Source organism: Labeo rohita, chromosome 21 (assembly GCF_022985175.1).
Source record: "Labeo rohita strain BAU-BD-2019 chromosome 21, IGBB_LRoh.1.0, whole genome shotgun sequence".
In the NCBI taxonomy this organism is placed as follows: Eukaryota; Metazoa; Chordata; class Actinopteri; order Cypriniformes; family Cyprinidae; genus Labeo; species Labeo rohita.
This window is the reverse complement of record NC_066889.1, coordinates 14,286,314-14,305,907: the sequence shown is the minus strand read 5'-3', so window position 1 is coordinate 14,305,907 and position 19,594 is coordinate 14,286,314. Positions and strand designations below refer to the sequence as shown.

General features: G+C 35.7%; 2 protein-coding genes across 2 annotated transcripts in view; both read left to right on the top strand.

Moving 5' to 3' along the window:
• The window catches only part of dixdc1b (DIX domain containing 1b), a 32,100-nt gene extending 25,011 nt beyond the window's left edge, over window positions 1-7,089 (top strand). Inside the window, exons 13-21 of the mRNA XM_051093258.1 lie at window positions 838-930; window positions 1,689-1,760; window positions 1,860-1,925; window positions 2,001-2,162; window positions 2,259-2,325; window positions 3,445-3,553; window positions 4,991-5,099; window positions 5,530-5,609; window positions 5,694-7,089. Of these exons, the coding sequence (XP_050949215.1) occupies window positions 838-930; window positions 1,689-1,760; window positions 1,860-1,925; window positions 2,001-2,162; window positions 2,259-2,325; window positions 3,445-3,553; window positions 4,991-5,099; window positions 5,530-5,609; window positions 5,694-5,700 (765 nt within the window). The 3' untranslated portion in view covers window positions 5,701-7,089. The remainder of the gene's footprint in view (window positions 1-837; window positions 931-1,688; window positions 1,761-1,859; window positions 1,926-2,000; window positions 2,163-2,258; window positions 2,326-3,444; window positions 3,554-4,990; window positions 5,100-5,529; window positions 5,610-5,693) is intronic.
• A 4,182-nt stretch (window positions 7,090-11,271) lies between these two features.
• ddx10 (DEAD (Asp-Glu-Ala-Asp) box polypeptide 10) overlaps window positions 11,272-19,594 on the top strand; it is a 39,235-nt gene continuing 30,912 nt past the window's right edge. The window contains exons 1-10 of the mRNA XM_051093251.1: window positions 11,272-11,533; window positions 11,915-11,975; window positions 12,057-12,187; window positions 12,401-12,559; window positions 12,645-12,765; window positions 14,009-14,198; window positions 15,126-15,252; window positions 16,302-16,464; window positions 16,663-16,747; window positions 17,525-17,626. Coding sequence (XP_050949208.1) covers window positions 11,348-11,533; window positions 11,915-11,975; window positions 12,057-12,187; window positions 12,401-12,559; window positions 12,645-12,765; window positions 14,009-14,198; window positions 15,126-15,252; window positions 16,302-16,464; window positions 16,663-16,747; window positions 17,525-17,626 — 1,325 coding nt within the window. The 5' untranslated portion in view covers window positions 11,272-11,347. The remainder of the gene's footprint in view (window positions 11,534-11,914; window positions 11,976-12,056; window positions 12,188-12,400; window positions 12,560-12,644; window positions 12,766-14,008; window positions 14,199-15,125; window positions 15,253-16,301; window positions 16,465-16,662; window positions 16,748-17,524; window positions 17,627-19,594) is intronic.

Below are 19,594 nucleotides of genomic sequence, written 5' to 3'. Positions count from 1 at the left end.
GCTCAAAGAAAACAAAAATATCACTTTATTCAACCATTTCTTCTTGGCAGCCTTCGACACTTGTTGATGAGAGTACCACGATGCATACGTGTGGCACTGCTGATGTGCTTCGGCTTGTTTACAAGCAAAAGGAATGCATGTGTTGTGGTACTCTAATGAATGCATGGTGAAGACTGACACGGAAGAGGAGAAATTGTTAAATAAAGTTGTTATTTTTGTTTTCTCTGTGCACAAAAGTATTCTTGTAGCTTCATAAAATTATGGCTGAACCACTGATGTCACATGGACTGTTTTAACAATGTTCTTACTACCTTTCTGGGCCTTGAATGTGTCAGTTGCTTTGTTGTCTATGCAGGGTCAGAAAGCTCTTGGATTTCATTAAAAATATCTTAATTTGTGTTCTGAAGATGAACAAAGGTAATACGGGTTTGGAACGACATGAGGGTGAGTAATTAATGACAGAATTTTAATTTTTGGAAGAGCTATGCCTTTAATGTTGCAATCTTAATTAGGATCCTTGTTGTTTAAATTCCAGATTTTATCAGTTTGTTCTGATTGCTAAATGAATAAAGTAAACTATTATCTGATAGTTATACATTTGGAAATAAATTACTTTTAAGCTTCAGTCTTATTACTAGTTTTTATTATTTTTCAAAAGGAAAGCTAGTTGTGCTTTAAATTATGAGTAGATTATAGCTTAAAAATCTAGAATGTAATATCCCCCACATTAAAGAATGCTTTTTTTAATCAAATGCTGATTTTCTTGATAAAGCTTTGCTAGTTATACCACATCTCTTGCTATAATGCATTTAAACTTAATGTCTTTATGCTGTACAGAAAGAACTGGGCCAAAAGGATCGACTTCTGCAGCAGCAACAGCTGAAGCTGGATGAGGCACTGCGCAAGCTGACAGAGAGCAGCAGCCAGCAGGTACGACATCAAACACAGCCCTGCAGATGCAACTACCACAGCAGCTGTGAAGGAGAACTGCATGATGGGAATGGAAATGTGGCATAGTTATTCAATTTTTTATGACACGTTATAATGTACAGCTATTATAGCTTAAAACTACATGTTTTTTTTGTAAATTTGTCTTACTAATAAAATAATATTAAAGGGATAGTTCACCCAAAAATGAAAAATCTGTCACTAATTACTCACCCTTGTGTCGTTCTAAATCTGTTTGGCCTTTATTCATCTTCAGAACACAAATTAAGGTATTTTTGATGAAATTCAAGCACTTTCTGACCCTGCATTGACAGCAGTGCCACATTCAGGGCCCATAAAAGTAATAAGGACATCATTAAAATAGTCCATCAGTGGTTCAACCATAATGTTATAAACCAAACGCATGCATCTTGATACTCTCATGAACACACGTTAAACACTTACACGGAGAAGAAATTGTTGAATAAAGTCATTATTTTTGTTTTCTTTGTACACTAAAAGTATTCCCATAGCATTATAAAATTAAGGTTGAACTACTGATGTCACTTGGACTATTTTAACAATGTCCTTACTACCTTTCTATGTCTTGAACATGTCAGTTGCGTTGCTGTTTATACAGGGTCAGAAAGCTCAAAAAATCCTTATAGCCGAGCCCTACTAATTAATATGTTTACCTCATTATGTAACTGAAAGCTTCTGCAGGACTTCAGTGTGAATGAGTATCTTTGTGTGTTTCTCAGACTTGCCTGCAGAGGGAGCTGGAGCACAAGGAGAGTATTCTCAAAGAGCTAATGAGCCATGAGACTGAGGAGGTAACAGGCCTAGAAATAATACACAATTCTCCCCACAGCTGTTTGTTTTCACACACTGCAGAGTATGTTTTAGACTTGTCACCCTCTCGTCTGTTTCAGCTTCCTGGCTCGCAAAACAACGGCTATTCACACCCACCCGTCACAACATCAAAACCACACCATGGGGTAAATAAGCCTGAAGCCTTTTTTTCAATTATTTTATATTATATCTATAGAGATATCTAATTGTGTCTGTTGTAGGCTGAGGAGCTCCAGTTAGTAAGAGATGCTCTCCGTAGTCTGAGGAACAGCTTTGGAGGTCACGACCCTCAGCATCACACTCTGGACACCCTTGAGCAAGGTGTGGCCAGCCTGATGGATCGCCTCTATGACCTGGAAACACGCCACAAACAGGAGAGGAGGGTACGAGGAATGTTTATCTGTTCTCACACAGCAGGTTTAGCACCTGATCTGCATTTTCACAGAATTCTGTTCTCAAATCAGTCTCTTTCTTTGTAGACCAGAGGCAAATCTCCAGGACATAAAGCATCTCACTCAGATCGAGACTCCTGGCCTCCTACTTCAAGTAAGCATACATGTTGAACCCCCCTGTTTGAGCACTGGTTGTTCATACCTCAGATTTGAAAAAGACTCAAGAAATGGGCATGTAAAGCTGTGGAAAAGTGGGAGTAAAGAGGGTGGGAAGAGGGAGAAAACAACCAATAAAACAGACCTACAACACATTATACAGACAAAATTAAAATATGAGCAGAGAAAGAAAGAAAAAACAAACAACAATGGAGATGTGGGTTACTTTAATATATTGTAAAAATGTAGTAATAATGATAATAAACTCTCAAGAAATATTATCATTAGAGAACATTTAAAAGTTTAATATTACAGTCTTAGAATAATTGACGTCAGTTTAAAAAAGAAAGAATTAACGCATTGTTACTTTTGTTTACTCTTCTTTAATTTTTCGGTCTATATCCTTGTTTGTTGTGTGTATCACAATCATTTGTCATCGCGTTCATGATCAGAAGTGCTGCTGTATCAGTGCCCATTTTGCGCTTCTTTCATTTGATGAAGACCTATGCGCATACACAGTGCTGTTTCATGTTTGGAGAACGAGAGAATATGAAATATAAACTTGAAACACGCTTGCCCCGTCCGATAATAGACTCAGCACGGATGCTCTTTCATGAGATTAGAATTCTCCGCTGTAAGACGACCTCATGTTTATGCATAATACAGTGCTGTGATTGGATCGTAAAAGTTCCTTCTCATGAATAATACTGAGAAAACCTCTTAAATTAAACTGGTGACATGTACTCTCCAATCACAGACGCCAATCGCCACTCCAAATAAACGCATATACGTCAGTTTTCGTGACATAGGTTTAACTTTGCTTTAGGTTACATAGGTTGCATAGGTTTAACTACTTTTCCCTTACTAATAAAAATAATGAGTGCTATTATAGTTTTCACTGGTATGCAATCTGTACATATATGTTAATCTCAAAAAATGCATTTTAGGGTTTTATGACACTTTATTCCCAAAATCGTAGTAGAGGAAATGACAGAATAAATTTAAATTTATATGAATTAATATGAACGTCATTTGTACTTGTCAGGTTTCTCAGTAAGTATATTTCTGCTTATTTAAAACACTGCTAAAGTGAATAATCACCTCTGGTCTCTTACAGAAATGGTTCATTCTCAGAGCAGCCCTGCATTAAACTCTTCAGCATGCACCAAAGTTCTGTACTTTACTGACCGCTCACTCACGCCATTCATGATCAACATCCCCAAGAGGTTAGTCAAACTCTGTGTTACACGTATATGTGGCTTGAGTGGATCTTCAGTTTCTTACCAATGAAAGACTTACATATTTAAAGAGGTCCTTTTTTTCACTTTTTGAATTTTAGTTACTGTGTGGTGTGTATTTTTGGGCATAAAAAAGATCTACAAAGTTACAAATCTCAAAGTCCACTCCAAAAGGAGATATTTCATTTTTTAAAAATCCCTTCTCAAGAACTGCAATGAATTGCATCTTTGGACTACAGGGTTTTTTTTTTGTTTTTTTGTTTTTTTCAGGTGTTATGATGTCACAACGCGTCCCATTAGAATATCATTAAAATATATCCTGCCTACAGAAATTTGAATGGTTATGGGGTGGGTAGGGAGGAGGTGGGGGATTAGCCAAACTTTAGCGATGCAGCGCGGAAAGCCACTTCTGGGACGCTTCAGCTAGCCACTGAGCGGCTGGTATGAACACAAGCATTGACTAGAGTGTCCGCGTCAGATCCGTAGCACGCCGCAGACGTGTGCAGTGTGTGGTAACCAAGCAAAACAAAATCAAGACTTTGTAAAAGAGCATAATAGGACCCCGTTAAAAAATCCACATCGTTTTATACATATTTTAAACTATGGGGGGTGCCACTATTTTGATAATATGAAATGGTTGCACTCTGTGAGGTACTGGTACCTGTTGCTATTTTTACCGCAGCACAACTTAAAAAAATAAAATATTGATGCGATGACCACAGCTACTAAAAGAGCTTGGCAATGGATATAAGCATAGAACTAAACCAAATGCTGAACCATTGATTTTTCCCCACAAGGAGTCTAAACGCCCGGATATCGAGTGAAATCTGCACTGAGAAACTCAGTGGCTGCAGCATCATGACAAGCTTCGATATGTTTACATCCTGCCAGGATGGCATCTAGTGTTTCTTGTGTCTGCCATTTGTAAGCTCTTTCAGTAGCTGTGGTCTACTAAAAGCCTCAAAGGCATCAGGGCTAAAGTGGAGAGAACAAAGATACGGGTTTTAGGAAGTTTTATTCATCCACAGGCATCTTTCACATACTTTACTCCTCTTGTTATCGCTACGAAAGCAGTAAAGACTTGCGTTGCTTCTCTTGTTGACTAAAATTTTCAACCAAAAGCCACACAATGTGGAAATGTATCAGTATTTTTAGTTTTTTGATTTGTGTTGTGGTAAAAATAGCACCTGTGTGCAACCATTTGACGTCTTCGAAATAATGGCGCCCACCCCTAATCCAAAACATGTATAAAATGATATGGAGATTTTTTAAATAATGTAAATTATTTAACATGGGTTTTCTACATATTTCAGCAAGAGACATCCTTTACATTATCTTAATACCCAGGGTTTTCTTTAAATCACTGTAATGTAGTATACTTTACAAGTGTCCTATGAAATTTTTTATTGTTTCTTATGTCAACAGGCTTGGGGAAGTCACCCTTCGAGACTTCAAGGCTGCCGTAGATCGGGAAGGCAATTATCGGTACCATTTTAAAGCACTGGATCCAGAGTTTGGCACTGTGAAGGAAGAGGTATTGCCACATAATCAATCAACAGGATGTTATCTTGATACATTCAGGCATCTAAATCAGTGGTTCTCAACCAGAATTGTGTAGGAGGTCTTTGAATATTTTTTGGACAGTGGGGACTTTTAAAGCTATAGCTCAGCCAAAAATGAAAATTCTGTCAATAATAACTGACCCTCTTGTGGTACCAAACCCGTAAGACCTTTGTTAATCTTCGGAACACAAATTAAGATATTTTTGATGAATTTCGAGAGCTTGTTGACCCTAATTACAGCTTTCTGATCTAATTATAGCTTACTGAGTAATTAAAGACCGAATTTTCATTTTTGGCTGAACTAACCCTTTAAAAAGGTTGAGAAACACTGAGGTAAATTAAATCTAAATAAAACGTTAAATATATTTTATAATGTGTGTAATGACCCATGGCTTCTCTTAGGTGTTCCAGGATGATGCAGTGGTCCCTGGCTGGGAAGGGAAAATTGTGGCCTGGGTAGAAGAGGATCATGAGCAAAGAGGGTACTGCTTGCATCTACTATATACAGCTGATACCTCATCTGTTTCTCACCATTTTAAGCTCACTCTCTCTGTTTTCCTCGACAGGACCTAACACAAGTCAGCCAAAAGCTGTCTAAGGAAATAGAGACGTCTGTGCCAAAATTAAATAACATTGATTTGTAGCCCAAGTGTACAGAGGATGGAGCTTTAGTGCCCTAAAGAAAGTCCCACCCACCTTTACTCTATCCTGCATGAGCTGAACAGCAGAATGAACCTGAAAGCACATGGAGGATCATCGTAAGGATCACCAGATGGAGTGTCCAGACCAGTATTACTCAAACATAACTATAGAGGATAGGAGAACAGGATTTCTGATCTCTTTTAGAGGTCTTGCCATAGAAAAGACACCCACTCAAATGCTTTACAAGCAGACAAACTCTTCACTGTGATGGAGGAGCCTTGTTTGTCATGCTGGATTTCTCAATTCACCTACTTTAAAGTAGGTTCTGCCAGAGTACTTTTTTATTCCAATGAACCAAAAGTGAAATAATTTAGCTGTGGAAAGAGACAAGCAGGTAATCTTGACTGTCGAGAGTCGTCTTGACTTGTGTGAATGTTGTTATGAATCTTAAGTAAGAAGAGCAGTAAAAGTATGTGAGTTTAGAGCAGAAAGGAGTTTGAAGTCTGCTGTTGACTTGCTGTGATGATTTTTTTTTATTTTAAAGAAAGAGTTTTCCATAAAACATATGTTAGACACATTCTTTATGAAGTTCTGGGAAAAAAGGACTTTAAGTCTTCTCCAAGGACCAAAGTGTTGAGCTTTTTTGATATAAGATCTTACAATGCCATTCAGTGTGTATTTTTAAAGAGCCCTCAGTTTAAACCAATGTTTTTTTTTGTTGTTTTTTTTTTTGTATGCATGTCTTTTAAGATTCTGCACTGAAGATTTGACTATGGCGTAAATGTGGTAAAATTACAGCTCATGATTTTGACTATAGCACAACATAAGATGTAGTACAGAGAAATTGCATTAGGCTTTCAAATGTAATTTTAGTAACTATCAGATGTGCTGTTCAGCTGCACCGATATGAGTTTACAGGAAAGTGCCTGGAATCTGCTATGAAAGAGAGGTGGCCGGGATTGCCTTTTGTATTTTTGTTCCGTTTTATATTTATGTAAATATGTTAATATTTCAGAGAGAGAGAGCGAGGCATAGTGCCTTTACAATGTATAAATGATGTCCTATAAATACTGAATAATATTTTAAAGAGATGAAAATGTCCCCTTTGTATCCAAAAAGGCACATTCATCACACAACTCATCAGAGAAGCCTGTAGCTAAAAAGAACCACGTTGTTCTTTTACAATGGATGGTGATACAAGCGACTGTATGCCATGACTGAAATTCTGCTTTATCCAATTTTACCTGATTACTGCTGGTTGCATTGCTGGTTTAGAAAGAATGTTATTTGGTTTGCAAATAAACAGTTTAAAGCAGTATACACCATGTACTGTATGTGTTTTTGTTCAGCTTTCTTATTAAATGTATTATTATAACACGTTACACAGTTTTCCTAATAACGCAGTAATGTAATCTGAATCATGTTTTGCACGTCAGAATGCCATTTACTAAATCACCGAAGAATGCGAGCTAAAATGTAAGAGTTGTACAGCATAGGCTTACTTCTGCGTTGAAGAAAAAGGTGGATAGTTTGGGTAAAGTCCAACTAATAAATGTGTGTAAGTTTGTCACGATAACACTAACAACCCAGATAGCACACATACGTCTGAAAGACGTCTTTTAAAGATCACTTGATTTGGAAAGCATCTGCTGTGTACAAACATCTTACAGATGTCTGTACGCAAATTTGCATACGTTCTAAATCATAAACATCTTAAAGACATCTAATAGACGTCTATTTGATATCTGATTGGAAACATCCTATAGACTTACTGCAGATGAGCAAACACCCTAAAAAATACGTCATGCAGAAGTAAATGCAGACGTCAAATAGACATCTCCGAGATCATCACTGATCATAACCAGTGTTGGGGAAAGGTACTTTTAAAAGTAATGCATTACAATATTGCGTTACTCCCTAAAAAAGTAATTACGTTACCTTTACGTTGCTTTTGCGTCACTTTTGCGTCACTTTTTAAATCTGTGGCTTGCTTGTTTAATATAAAAAGTGAGGGAAAAGTACAGGAGAATGCAGAATGTCCAACACTCTTCAGCAATAAAAAAAATGAAGCACAAAATAGTTTATCTAAAGTCATTTTGCTTATTAGTATGGTTGAACTGGATCATCAAAGGTCAGCAGCAAAGACATTGGTTAATAAAATGGGATTAAATACATAAATTATATTCGTGTTATTTAACATGTTTAATCATTGCAGGTTTGCGTTCTGAGTTTGCATTTGACTGTTTTCATTCATTTTGATGAATGTGGAATCTGTTTTTTTATTTTTTGCGAATGAGATGAATTAATGCATGTTCACATTTAGAATTACAGTAACATCATGTTTACAAAGCGCATACAATTTCTCTCAACATGGGGACAGGAGTCAGTCAATAAATGGGAAAACAAAGTAACTGGCGATGATTATTTGAAAAAGTAACACAGATATTTGCGTTAGTTAACTTACTAGTTACTTGAAAAAAGTAATTCGATTACGTAATTTCTTACGCAACTTACGTTACTTGTAATGCGTTACCCTCACTGATCTATAATGGATATACAGTAGTCAACATTTGAAGTGCATTTTAAAAAAGTTCATCAAAGCTGTCCTAAGACAAGAAGGGATATTGTTTTGCTTTTAGGACAACTTTGATAAAAGGTATTGATCCGCTTCAAATGTTGACTATACACTGTAAAAAATGACTGTGAATTTAACAGTAAAAAACTAAAAATGCTACAGTAAAAACCTGTTAAACAGTTAACGGTAAAATACTGTAATATTTACAGTGAATAACTGTAAATTGACATTCCCATATTTTTTTTTATTTTTTTTTTATTTTAATTTTAATTTTTTTTAATTTTATGTTTTTTTTGTTGAAATAACTCTTTCTTCTTATTTTTAGCAGTTGTGTACATTAGGGTTGTATGTTACATCTAATGTTGTTAAATTAATGTTTATTGCATTATTTCAGTTTCAGTTTTGTGTGTCACCATGATGGTGATTAGTGTTTGTGAATGGCACTGTGCACCTTCTATATATGTTATATTTTAAGGCTGCTTGTGATGGGCTTTGGTTCATCATGTGACTTTCTCATCACCACCTGCTTTTGGTGGTTATCAGTGTACTACAAAGGTACAAAACAGATTTCAGTACTTCAATAGGTTGGTACATTAACATTATATTAGTTAATGAAACAGTATTTAAACAGTATTTACCTGTACATTTAAGTGAAAACCATAAAACACTGCTACCGTATTTATTATGGTAAAAATCCGGCAACCACAGCTGCGTTTTTTTTACCGTACATTTTACCGATTTTTTTTTTTTTTTTATAGTGTATTATATATCGTAACAACCAAAAATTTATCACTTTCAGGTTTTTAACACTTTAAATGACCTTTTTTTAAACATAAAGCTACTGTTGCCACAAAAAATATCAATTATTTTTTATATACTAAATGCTGAGCAGATTTATTTATTAAGTTGGCTTGAGAAAGCCAACTTACTGATCTACTATTTAAGAATATTATTCTTCTTCTTCTGAGCCAAATTTCGGTATCTATCTCCTCCTAGAGCTTTCAAGCTAGAACCACCAAACTCGGCCCAGACCTTCAGACTGGTCTGACTCGGTGTGCTGTATCTTTTCTAACAGATCCGGCTTACAGTTTTCATAAACCAGACTATTAAAACCACCAAAAATCCCATAGACTTACATTGACGGAATGTTCAAATGAGCAACACTCTTCAAACTCCCAGAATCCCTTGAGGCTCAATCAAGCTTCCCTTCTATGTACTATTTCTAATCAATTTAGACTCATTTAAGCTTCCACTCTGATATTTCTAATCTGTCTAGCTATCTAAATCATGCTAGCAACATGCTAGTAACATGCTAATCGTGTTAGCAACATGCTAGTAACTTGTTAATCATGCTAGCAAAATGTTAGTTACATGTTAATCATGTTAGCAACATGCTATTAACATGCTAATCTTGTTAGAAACATGCTAACAACATGCTAATCATGCTAGGAACATGCTAGTAATATGCTAATCATGATAGAAAAATGCTAGTAACTTGGTAATCATGCTAGCAACGTGCTAGTTACATGCTAATCATACTAGAAACATGCTAACAACATGCCAGTAACATGCTAATTATGTCAACAACATGCTAGTAACTTGCTAATCATGCTAGCAGCATGCTAACCATGTTAGAAACATGCTAACAACATGCTAGTATAATGTTAATTGTGCAAGCAACATGCTAGTAACATGCTAACCATGTTAGAAACATGTTAGCAACATATTATCAACATGCTAATCATGCTAGCAACATGCTAATCATGCTATCAACATGCCAACCATGTTAACAAGATGCTAGTAATATGCTAATTATGCTAGAAACATGTTAACAAGTTAGTAACATGTTAGCCATGTTAGAAACATGCCAGTAACATGTTAATTATGTCAACAACATGCTAGTAACTTGCTAATCATGCTAGCAGCATGCTAACCATGTTAGAAACATGCTAACAACATGCTAGTATAATGTTAATTGTGCAAGCAACATGCTAGTAACCTGCTAATCATGATAGAAAAATGTTAGTAACTTGGTAATCATGCTAGCAACGTGCTAGTTACATGCTAATCATACTAAAAACATGCTAACAACATGCTAGTAACATGCTACTTATGTCAGCAACATGCTAGTAACTTGCTAATCGTGCTAGCAGCATGCTAACCATGTTAGAAACATGCTAACATGCTAGTATAATGTTAATTGTGCCAGCAACATGCTAGTAACATGCTAACCATGTTAGAAACATTTTAGCAACATGCTAGCAACTTGCTAATCATGCTATCAACATGCCAACCATGTTAACAAGATGGTAGCAATATGCTAATTATGCTAGAAACATGTTAACAACAAATTAGTAACATGTTAGCCATGTTAGAAACATGCTAGTAACATGCTAATTATGCATGAAACATGTCATCAACATGCTAATCAGGCTAGAAACATGCTAGTAACTTGCTAATCATGCTAACAACATTTTAGTAATTTTTGCTAATCATGCTAACAACATTGTAATCAGCCTATAAAAACACAAGCAACAAGCTAATCATGCTAAAACATGTTCACAATCTGTTAAATCATGCTAGGTGCTTTTACACTTTTACAACTGCTTCAAACTTTCAGGCTTGGCTTTCTCAAGCCAACTTAAAATTTGTTCTCAAACTTTTCTCATCTAGTTTAGATATTACGATCTCTTCACAGTCAGATTAACTACATTCACGACAGGACAAAAATGAACAATAATTTCTGATAAAGTGGACCATTACACCACCTTATGATGTATATATAAACGTCAATAAAAACAGATACATCCTGCTTCCCCAATGATCTAATCGAGTGTAGAATGAATGAAGTACAAGTTTGCGCTATTCATCACCGCTCCAGGTCGTTAGATGGCGCTGGTTCGCTTATTCGCCAACGCGTACTGCTAGCAAAACATCTCGCGAAGTAAACATTCACGTGTTGTTACGCTGTTAACACACTACCTAGTCAACGAAACAGCGAAAATGAGGGAGAAAAAGACTAAAGAGACGACACAGATAACCCATGACCCTGTAAAGAATTTTGAGAAATGGAAAAAGAAATACAACAAAACAAAGGAGCGAGTCAAACGAGTTCGAAAGACGACTAATAAACGCGACTATGAGGTGGAGAGAGAAGACATACAGAAGCTGGTGAATAAATACTCGCAGGTGAGATATCATGAGGCTAATATACAAGCATTTCTTACGTCTCTTAAAGTACTTGTTTCAAGGGGTTGCCACGTGTTTACTTTCCTGTTATGTGGCTGTGATGCATCTGGCTTGACATCAGTCTTTTGACTTCTAAAATCAATGTTTACAATCACATATCTTATTAATTTTTTGGATATTGTGTGACACATCATGCTTGAAGTGTTGCTGCTGATTGTTTCTGGTCAGGAAGTCCGTCAGAACGTGTCTTCACATAAATATGATATTGTTTTGGTGGTTGTTGTTGAGATTTATAATAGTTCTGATGTTCTTCATTAGACACCTAATCTATCTTAAAACATCCCACTGTGAAGGTTTTGACACAAGTAACTGTTTTTCTAGATCAATCCCAAAGAGGCTGTGAAGTTCTCTGATTTTCCAATCTCAAAGAAGACTCTGCATGGTGAGCGAACATGATTATTGCATGCTAATACGTTTATTTATATCTTCTTAATCTTAATAATGATCTTGATCATGTCATCAGGTCTTCGGGAGGCTCAGTATAGGCAGCCCACAGAGATTCAGAGGCAGACGATTGGCTTTGCTTTGCAGGGGAGAGATGTTCTTGGTGCTGCAAAGACGGGCTCTGGAAAGACTTTGGCCTTCCTCATCCCGGTAAGCAATAGAGCAGTGATGATGTATTTTGGTAAGACAACTTAAAAGTTAGCTTCACCCTGGTTCTCTTGACCAAAACCCTTTCAGAAACCCCATTGAATTCAGGATGATGGAACTGAAAGGGAAACTGATTTCAGAAGTTTGGGGTCTGATAGATTGCCAAAATTCAAATATCATTTTGAAGTCTCTCTAATGCACTGTGACTGTCTCCAGATTTTGGAGTGCTTGTATCGTGAACAGTGGACTGCGATGGATGGCCTCGGCGCTCTCATCATCTCACCCACCCGAGAGCTGGCCTATCAGACCTTTGAGGTGTTGAGGAAGGTCGGCAAGCACCATGAGTTTTCTGCCGGTCTTGTGATTGGTGGAAAGGTGTGTGTCTCTAGTCTTTAGTGATTAGTATGGTTCATGCATATTGTTATTGTGTAATAATTGTTTTTTTTTACAATGACTGCAGGATCTGAAAGATGAATCGGAAAAGATCCATCGGACAAATATCATTATCTGCACCCCAGGACGTCTGCTGCAGCACATGGATGAGACGGCCACCTTTCATGCTTCAGATCTGCACATGCTAGGTAAGATGATGCTTAGAAAGTTTTTTTTTGAAAGAAATCTGCATTTATTTGATCAAAAATACAGTTGAACTGTAATATTATGAAGTATTACAAATACCTGTTTTCTATTTCAATATACAGTTGAGTTCAAAAGTTTACATACACCTTGCAGAATCTGCAAAATGTTAATTATTTTATCAAATTAAGAGGAATCGTACAAAACGCAGGTTATTTTTTTTATTCAGTACTGACCTGAATAAGATATTTTACATAAAAGATGTTGAAAGAGGTTAAAAACATTTTGAATTTGAAGATCAGAGTAAATTTAACTTATTTTGTCTTAGTAAGTATCTTCTGTAGCTTCTAAAGAGCAGTACAAAATAAAAAAAATATGAAAAATGTACACATCTTCATTCAAAAGTTTTCGCCCCCAGCTCTTAATGCATTGTGTTTCCTTCTGGAGCATCAGTGAGTGTTTGAACCTTCTGTAATAGTTGCATATGAGTCCCTCATTTGTCCTCAGTGTGAAAAGATGGTACTCATTGTTAGAAAGAGTTCAAATACACAAAAATGCTGAAAAACCAAAGAATTTGTGGGAACTGAAAGATTTTTTTGAAGAACAGCGGGCAGTTTAACTGTTCAGGACAAACAAGGGACTCATGAACAACTATCACTAAACCAAAAAAAAGAAAAAAAGAAGCTGTGGATCATTCAGGTAACAACACAGTATTAAGAATCAAGTGTAAATTTTGGAACGGGGTCATTTTTATAAATTCAACTATTATTTTCTCTTGTGGACTATTTGTAAGAATCTTTTATTTTAAATATCTTATTCAGGTCAGTACTAAATAAACATAAATAACATGCATTTTGTATGATCCCTCTTATTTTGGTAAAATATTAACATTTTGCAGATTCTGCAAGGTGTATGTAAACTTTTGACCTCAACTGTATATTTTAAAAAAAGGTAATTATTCCTGTGATGGCCAAGCTGAATTCTCAGCGTCATTACTCCAGTCTTCAGTGTCACATGATTCTTCAGAAATCTTTTTCATTTGCTGATGGTGCTTAAGATGCATTTCTTATTATTAATGTTAAAAACAGTTGCTTATTATTTTTGTGGTAATCATGGTACATTTTTGTTAGAGTTCGTAAGTTAATAGAATCTTGCTAACCCCAAAGTTTTGAATGGTGGTTTGTATGTGTGCTTTTCTTATTTTCATCCCCTCATTTTAAATAATATGACATACTTCCATTATGGCAGTACTTGATGAAGCCGACAGAATTCTGGACATGGGTTTCGCCGACACACTCAACGCCATTGTTGAAAACCTTCCCAAAACACGGCAGACCCTTCTCTTCTCTGCCACTCAAACCAAGTCCGTCAAAGATCTGGCCAGACTGAGCCTGAAGAACCCAGAGTATGTGTGGGTCCATGAGCAAGCCAAGTTCAGGTAAGATCATGATTTTGTAGTGATTTTGTGTTGGGCATCTGCATTAGTCACCCTGCTCTTAAAGGATTAGTTCACTTCCAGAATAAAAGTTTCCTCATCATTTACTCACCCCCATGTCATCCAAGATGGTCATGTCTTTTTTTTTCTTCAGTCAAAAATAAATTAAGGTTTTTGAGGAAAACATTCCAGTATTTTTCTTTATATAGTGGACTTCAATGGTGGCCAGTGGGTTGAAGGTCCAAATTGCAGTTTTAATGCAGCTTCAAATGCCTTTACACAATCCCAGCGAAGGAATAAGGGTCTTATCTATTAAAACAATCACTATTTTTTTTTTTTTAAAAACATTAAACATTATATACTTTTTAACCACAAATGCATTATGTAATTATGTTGGAAAGGTCACACGTGCCATAGGCGGATGTACTGACCCAGTGTTTACAAAGTGAACGTGCAAAGAAAGTCAACACCCTTTACAAAAAAAAAAAGATAAAACAATGATGTCAGATGATTTTGAAGTTGGAGGAAAAAATAAGAGGAGTTTTTCATCCTACCCTACCTTTTTAAATTGAAGCACACAGATAAAGAACTAACCGCACATGACTTTTCCAACATGATTACGTAATGCGCTAAGTCGTAGATGCACATTGCAGAGCTAGTGCAAGATGAGCATTTGTGGTTGAAAAGTATATAAATGCAATTATTTTTAGAAAATGTCCAAACGTTTTGCCAGACAAGACTCTAATTTTTCGGCCTTTGAAGCTGCACTGAAACTGCAATTTGGACCTTCTATTAAACACAAAAAAAGAATGTTGGTAACCACACAGTTGCTGGTAGTTTTCTTATTTTGTGGGTGATCAGTTTATTTTAATGTCAGTTGATTTGTATCATCATGGACTTGAAGCTCTCAAACTCTGATCTTCTCTGCAGCACTCCAGCCACTCTGGAACAGAACTATGTTGTGTGTGAGCTGCACCAGAAAGTCAACATGCTCTTTTCGTTTTTGAAGAGTCATCTTAAGAAGAAGATCATAGTCTTTTTTGCCTGCTGCAAAGAGGTTAGAGCTAAAACTATTTCTGTTCTGAAGTACATGTCAATGTCTGTCATAGAATGCAGTGTGGCTGACAACCACTAATAAAAAGTATATAATATTAATTTTTTTTATTTTTGTTTATTTAAAACTATGTAGAAGCAAGTAGAAAACTTTTTATGAAGTACGCTCATTTTACCTTTTTTTTTAATCATATCTTTAATTTAAAAAATATTGTATCATTTTATATGCTGTATTTTTGTTTTATTTTGCTTTTGTAAATTATGTATTCCAAATTTAGTTTTTGCCATGAAGATAGCCTTAGATACTGACATGGCAATAAAAATAAACAATTAAAAACCAAATTATAATTAAACAGTCATTTTTTAAAATTCAAATGGTATGAGCATTTTTATTGTTCAATTGATATTAATTAAAAATAACTTAAATCTGTAAAATCTTTTATGCTCACCAAGGTTGCATTTAGTTCAGTTTTTAGTTTAATTTATACACTTAAAAACAGTAACATTTTGAATTATTTAATTTTACAAAAACTCTTCTCTATTTTAATATTTTAAAATGTAAGTTATGTGATTGCAAAGCTGAATTTTCAGCTTCATTATTCCAGTCAGTCATGTTATTTTTTAGAAATAAGTCTAATATGCTGATTTGGTGCTCAAGAAACATTTATTATGATTATTATCATCAATGGTGAAAATAGTTGTGCTGCTTAATATTTTTGGAAACTGTGATACATTTTTTTTAGGATTCTTTGATGAATAAAAATTGGAGTAGAACGATTACAAAAAAGTTTTGCAACATTATAAATGTATTAACTGTTTAATCAATTAAATGCATGCTTGCTGAATAAAGTATTAATTAAAAATCTTTTAAATGGTAGTACATATTTAAATTTATTTATATTTATATATACTTATATTCCTTTAGAACAGTAAATGCCATTTTTAGTTTCAGGATGATTATTATATATACTATTTGCATAATTCTGTGTACTGTAATGTGTTACTAGTAGTGTAATGATGATGAAATGCATTGATGTTGTTTTGTATATGCAGGTTCAGTATCTGTTCCGGGTCTTCTGTCGGTTGCGTCCGGGTATGTCCGTACTTGCTTTGCACGGCAAACAGCACCAGATGAAGAGAATGGAGGTTTATAATGACTTTGTCGGCAAGACCTCAGCCGTCCTTTTTGCTACAGACATCGCTGCAAGAGGACTTGGTAATGGAAATTTAATCTGTGGACAAATGCACATATTAGCTTTGAATGACTAAAACTAGTGCTCATTTGAGTACAGGTCTTAGCAAATGTTGAATATGTGAATATTTTATTAATGAAGCAGCATGTCCCATGAATAATTCAGTTTGATTGACAGCCATAGCTGAAACGCATTTAATGGGTTTTTGTTTGTGGTCCTAGACTTCCCTGCAGTGAACTGGGTGCTGCAGTTCGACTGTCCTGAAGATGCAAACACATATATTCACAGAGTTGGCAGAACAGCCAGGTAACACTGCTAAACTGCATTAATCTGCATTTAGTCATGGATAATTTTAAAAGCACTGTAAAAATATTAACAGCAATTTGACATTGCACAAGAGTGTTTTATGTATAACACTAGATGGCAGATTTGATCTGTTCCTCATCACTTCCATGTTTTTGATACATATGGAAACAGTGCTGGCACTGAAATTATTATGCTTTTACATAAAATCATATTTAACCACTGTACAGATCTGTTTACACTGGAGTCATGATGGATTAACAGCTGCTTAGCTATTAAGTTTTTTCCATTTTTGGACTCTTGGCTTGACTTGTTACGGTCTCACCTTGAGGGCAAGTATTAGGCCCTGGATAGCTACAGGAACATGTCAAGTTTCTCAGCGCTTACAGCGAGAAAGCACACACCTGCCTTCCACCCAGCTGCCAGCCTCACTCTCTTTTCTTTGTGCTACACTTGTCTTTTCGGAGTGGAATCGATATTGTCAGTAACTCCCCTTTATAGATCACCACCCTCAGCAGAAAGCTCATGAGCTTTAACACGAACACTCAGAGCTGAGCATTTAAAACGTTTGTAGAAACGTTTGTTTGAGAGGCCTGTATTGCAGCAGACCACCTAGTGTGACCTTAAAGAGATATTTCATCTAAAAAATTAAATTCTGATTTTATGCACTCACTGTCATGTCATTCCAATCCTGATTGCAGATTTATGTGGCACAGAAATGAGGACAGTTTCAGTGATATATTCCTTTAACACACACATTCTTTCTCCGTTTCTCTGCAGGTATAAAGAAGGAGGCGAAGCTCTTCTTGTCCTATTGCCCTCAGAGGAGAAGGGCATGATTGCACAGCTTCAAGAGAAGAAAGTTCCCATTAATAAGATCGAGTGAGTGTATCTCTCCCACTCCTTTTCTTTGTGACTGCATCAGTTGTGCAGTGAAAATAAGATGAGCTTGGAAATGATGTGTAGTTTTGTCATGTGACGTGTGGCCTCTCTGGATGCTGGTTCATCAGTGTTTAGCACAGGCTGAATGCATGGGCTTTGTGAATAATGGGGGAAGTCGCATGCATGCTGAGAATGAAATATGGCAGCTTAATGCATGTGATCATGTGAGATCATTATGATCAGTGATATCTGCTGTGAGAATGAAACTGCTGTCCCAGTCTCCACAGGTCTGATTTTATGTTTGCTGTTAGTCAGTGTTACTGTATTTACAAAAATGTCTTGATTTAACCAGAATGCTCAGTTAATTTAGTTGCATTTGCAACAGCTTTTATAAACGTCCGATCCTGACTGAAATGGGCAAAAATTACCACAGTCTTGTAAAAAATTCCTTCCCAGAAGAGTGGAAGCTATTAAAGCTGCAAAGGGGGGAACAACATTATTTTAATGTCTATATTTAGAATGCAATTTAACTGAAATCCCTGTTGGTGTAATAGTCAGGTGTCCCAATATTTTTGTCCATTTAGTGTATATTCCATAATTAGATACTTTTATTTGAAGCAAGCAACCATTTTTATTACATTTGAACAGTTTTTTTTTTTTTTTTAAAAGCAGTATGTGATGATTTTAATTAAAATTTTAATTAAAGCGATAGTTCACCTAAAAATTAAAATTACCCCATGATTTACTCATCCTCAAGCCATCCTAGGTGTATATGACTTCCTTCTTTCAGATGAGTACAATCAGAGTTATATTAAACAATGTCCTGGCTCTTTGAAGCTTTGTAATGGCAGTGAATGGCTGTTGAGATTTTGAAATCCAATAAAGTGCATCCATCCATCATAAAAAGTACTCCACACTTTATAAACCATAATCTCTAGCTTCCTCTAACTGTTGCCGTTCCAGTGGATGACACTGGATGTAGGCATAGCATAATTTCCGGTGAGAATATGCTAATATCATGAGAAACAGGTTTTGTTTACAGGAGCAAGATGTTTCTACAAAGTGCTTAAAATGCTTGAAGTACTTGAATTTGACTTTTTGAAATTTAAGGCCTGGAAAACCCTTAAAATTAGCAATATTCCTGAAGAGGTACTTGAAAAGTGCTTGCATTATTAAAAAACAATGTATCTATGAAATACGTGTTTAATTTTGTCAATAAGCACATATCTTTTCATGCTAAATTCATGCATTTCAAAAAACATACCTTTCGCTTATTTCAGTTAATATCAGAAAACAATCAAACTAAGCAAGTAGTAGTACTGACAGTGTTGTGTAAACATGGCTAAAGATGCGAAAAGAGGAACAGATGAACCAAATCAATTGAGTCATTTATGCTGGAGCTGCTCCTGTGGATTCAAACTAGTGACTTTGATCATTCATTTCAAGTGATTCACTAGCAAAAACCAGAACAAATTAAAAGAGCACTTCATTTTCTAATTTCAACATCGGTTGTAACAATTTTAAAAAGCACTTTGTGATGGGTGAAAAGGATCTTTTCGAAACTCTGAATTAGTTAAACCATTGCTTCGCAAAATGATTCACTGTTTTGAAGCGCCCCAGTCGGATCGCATATTGCCAATCAGTTGTTTCAGATCGGGACTTCAAATCGCATATTGCGAATCATTTGATTTAGATTGGAACTTTGCGTGTCATGATTCTTTTGATTCAGGTCGGGACTTAGGAGCGCATATCGAGAATCATTTCATTTAGATCGGAATGGGTTCATGAATCATTTTGCGAATTGAATGATTCAAATCAAATGATTTGTGATACACGATTTGAAGTCCCGATCTAAATCATATGATTCGTGATACGCAAAGTTCCAGTTGAAGTCAAATGGTTCGCCATCCGCAATCCGAGTCCTGATCTGATCAGATGTTTAATGAATCATTATTCAGATCGCAAATT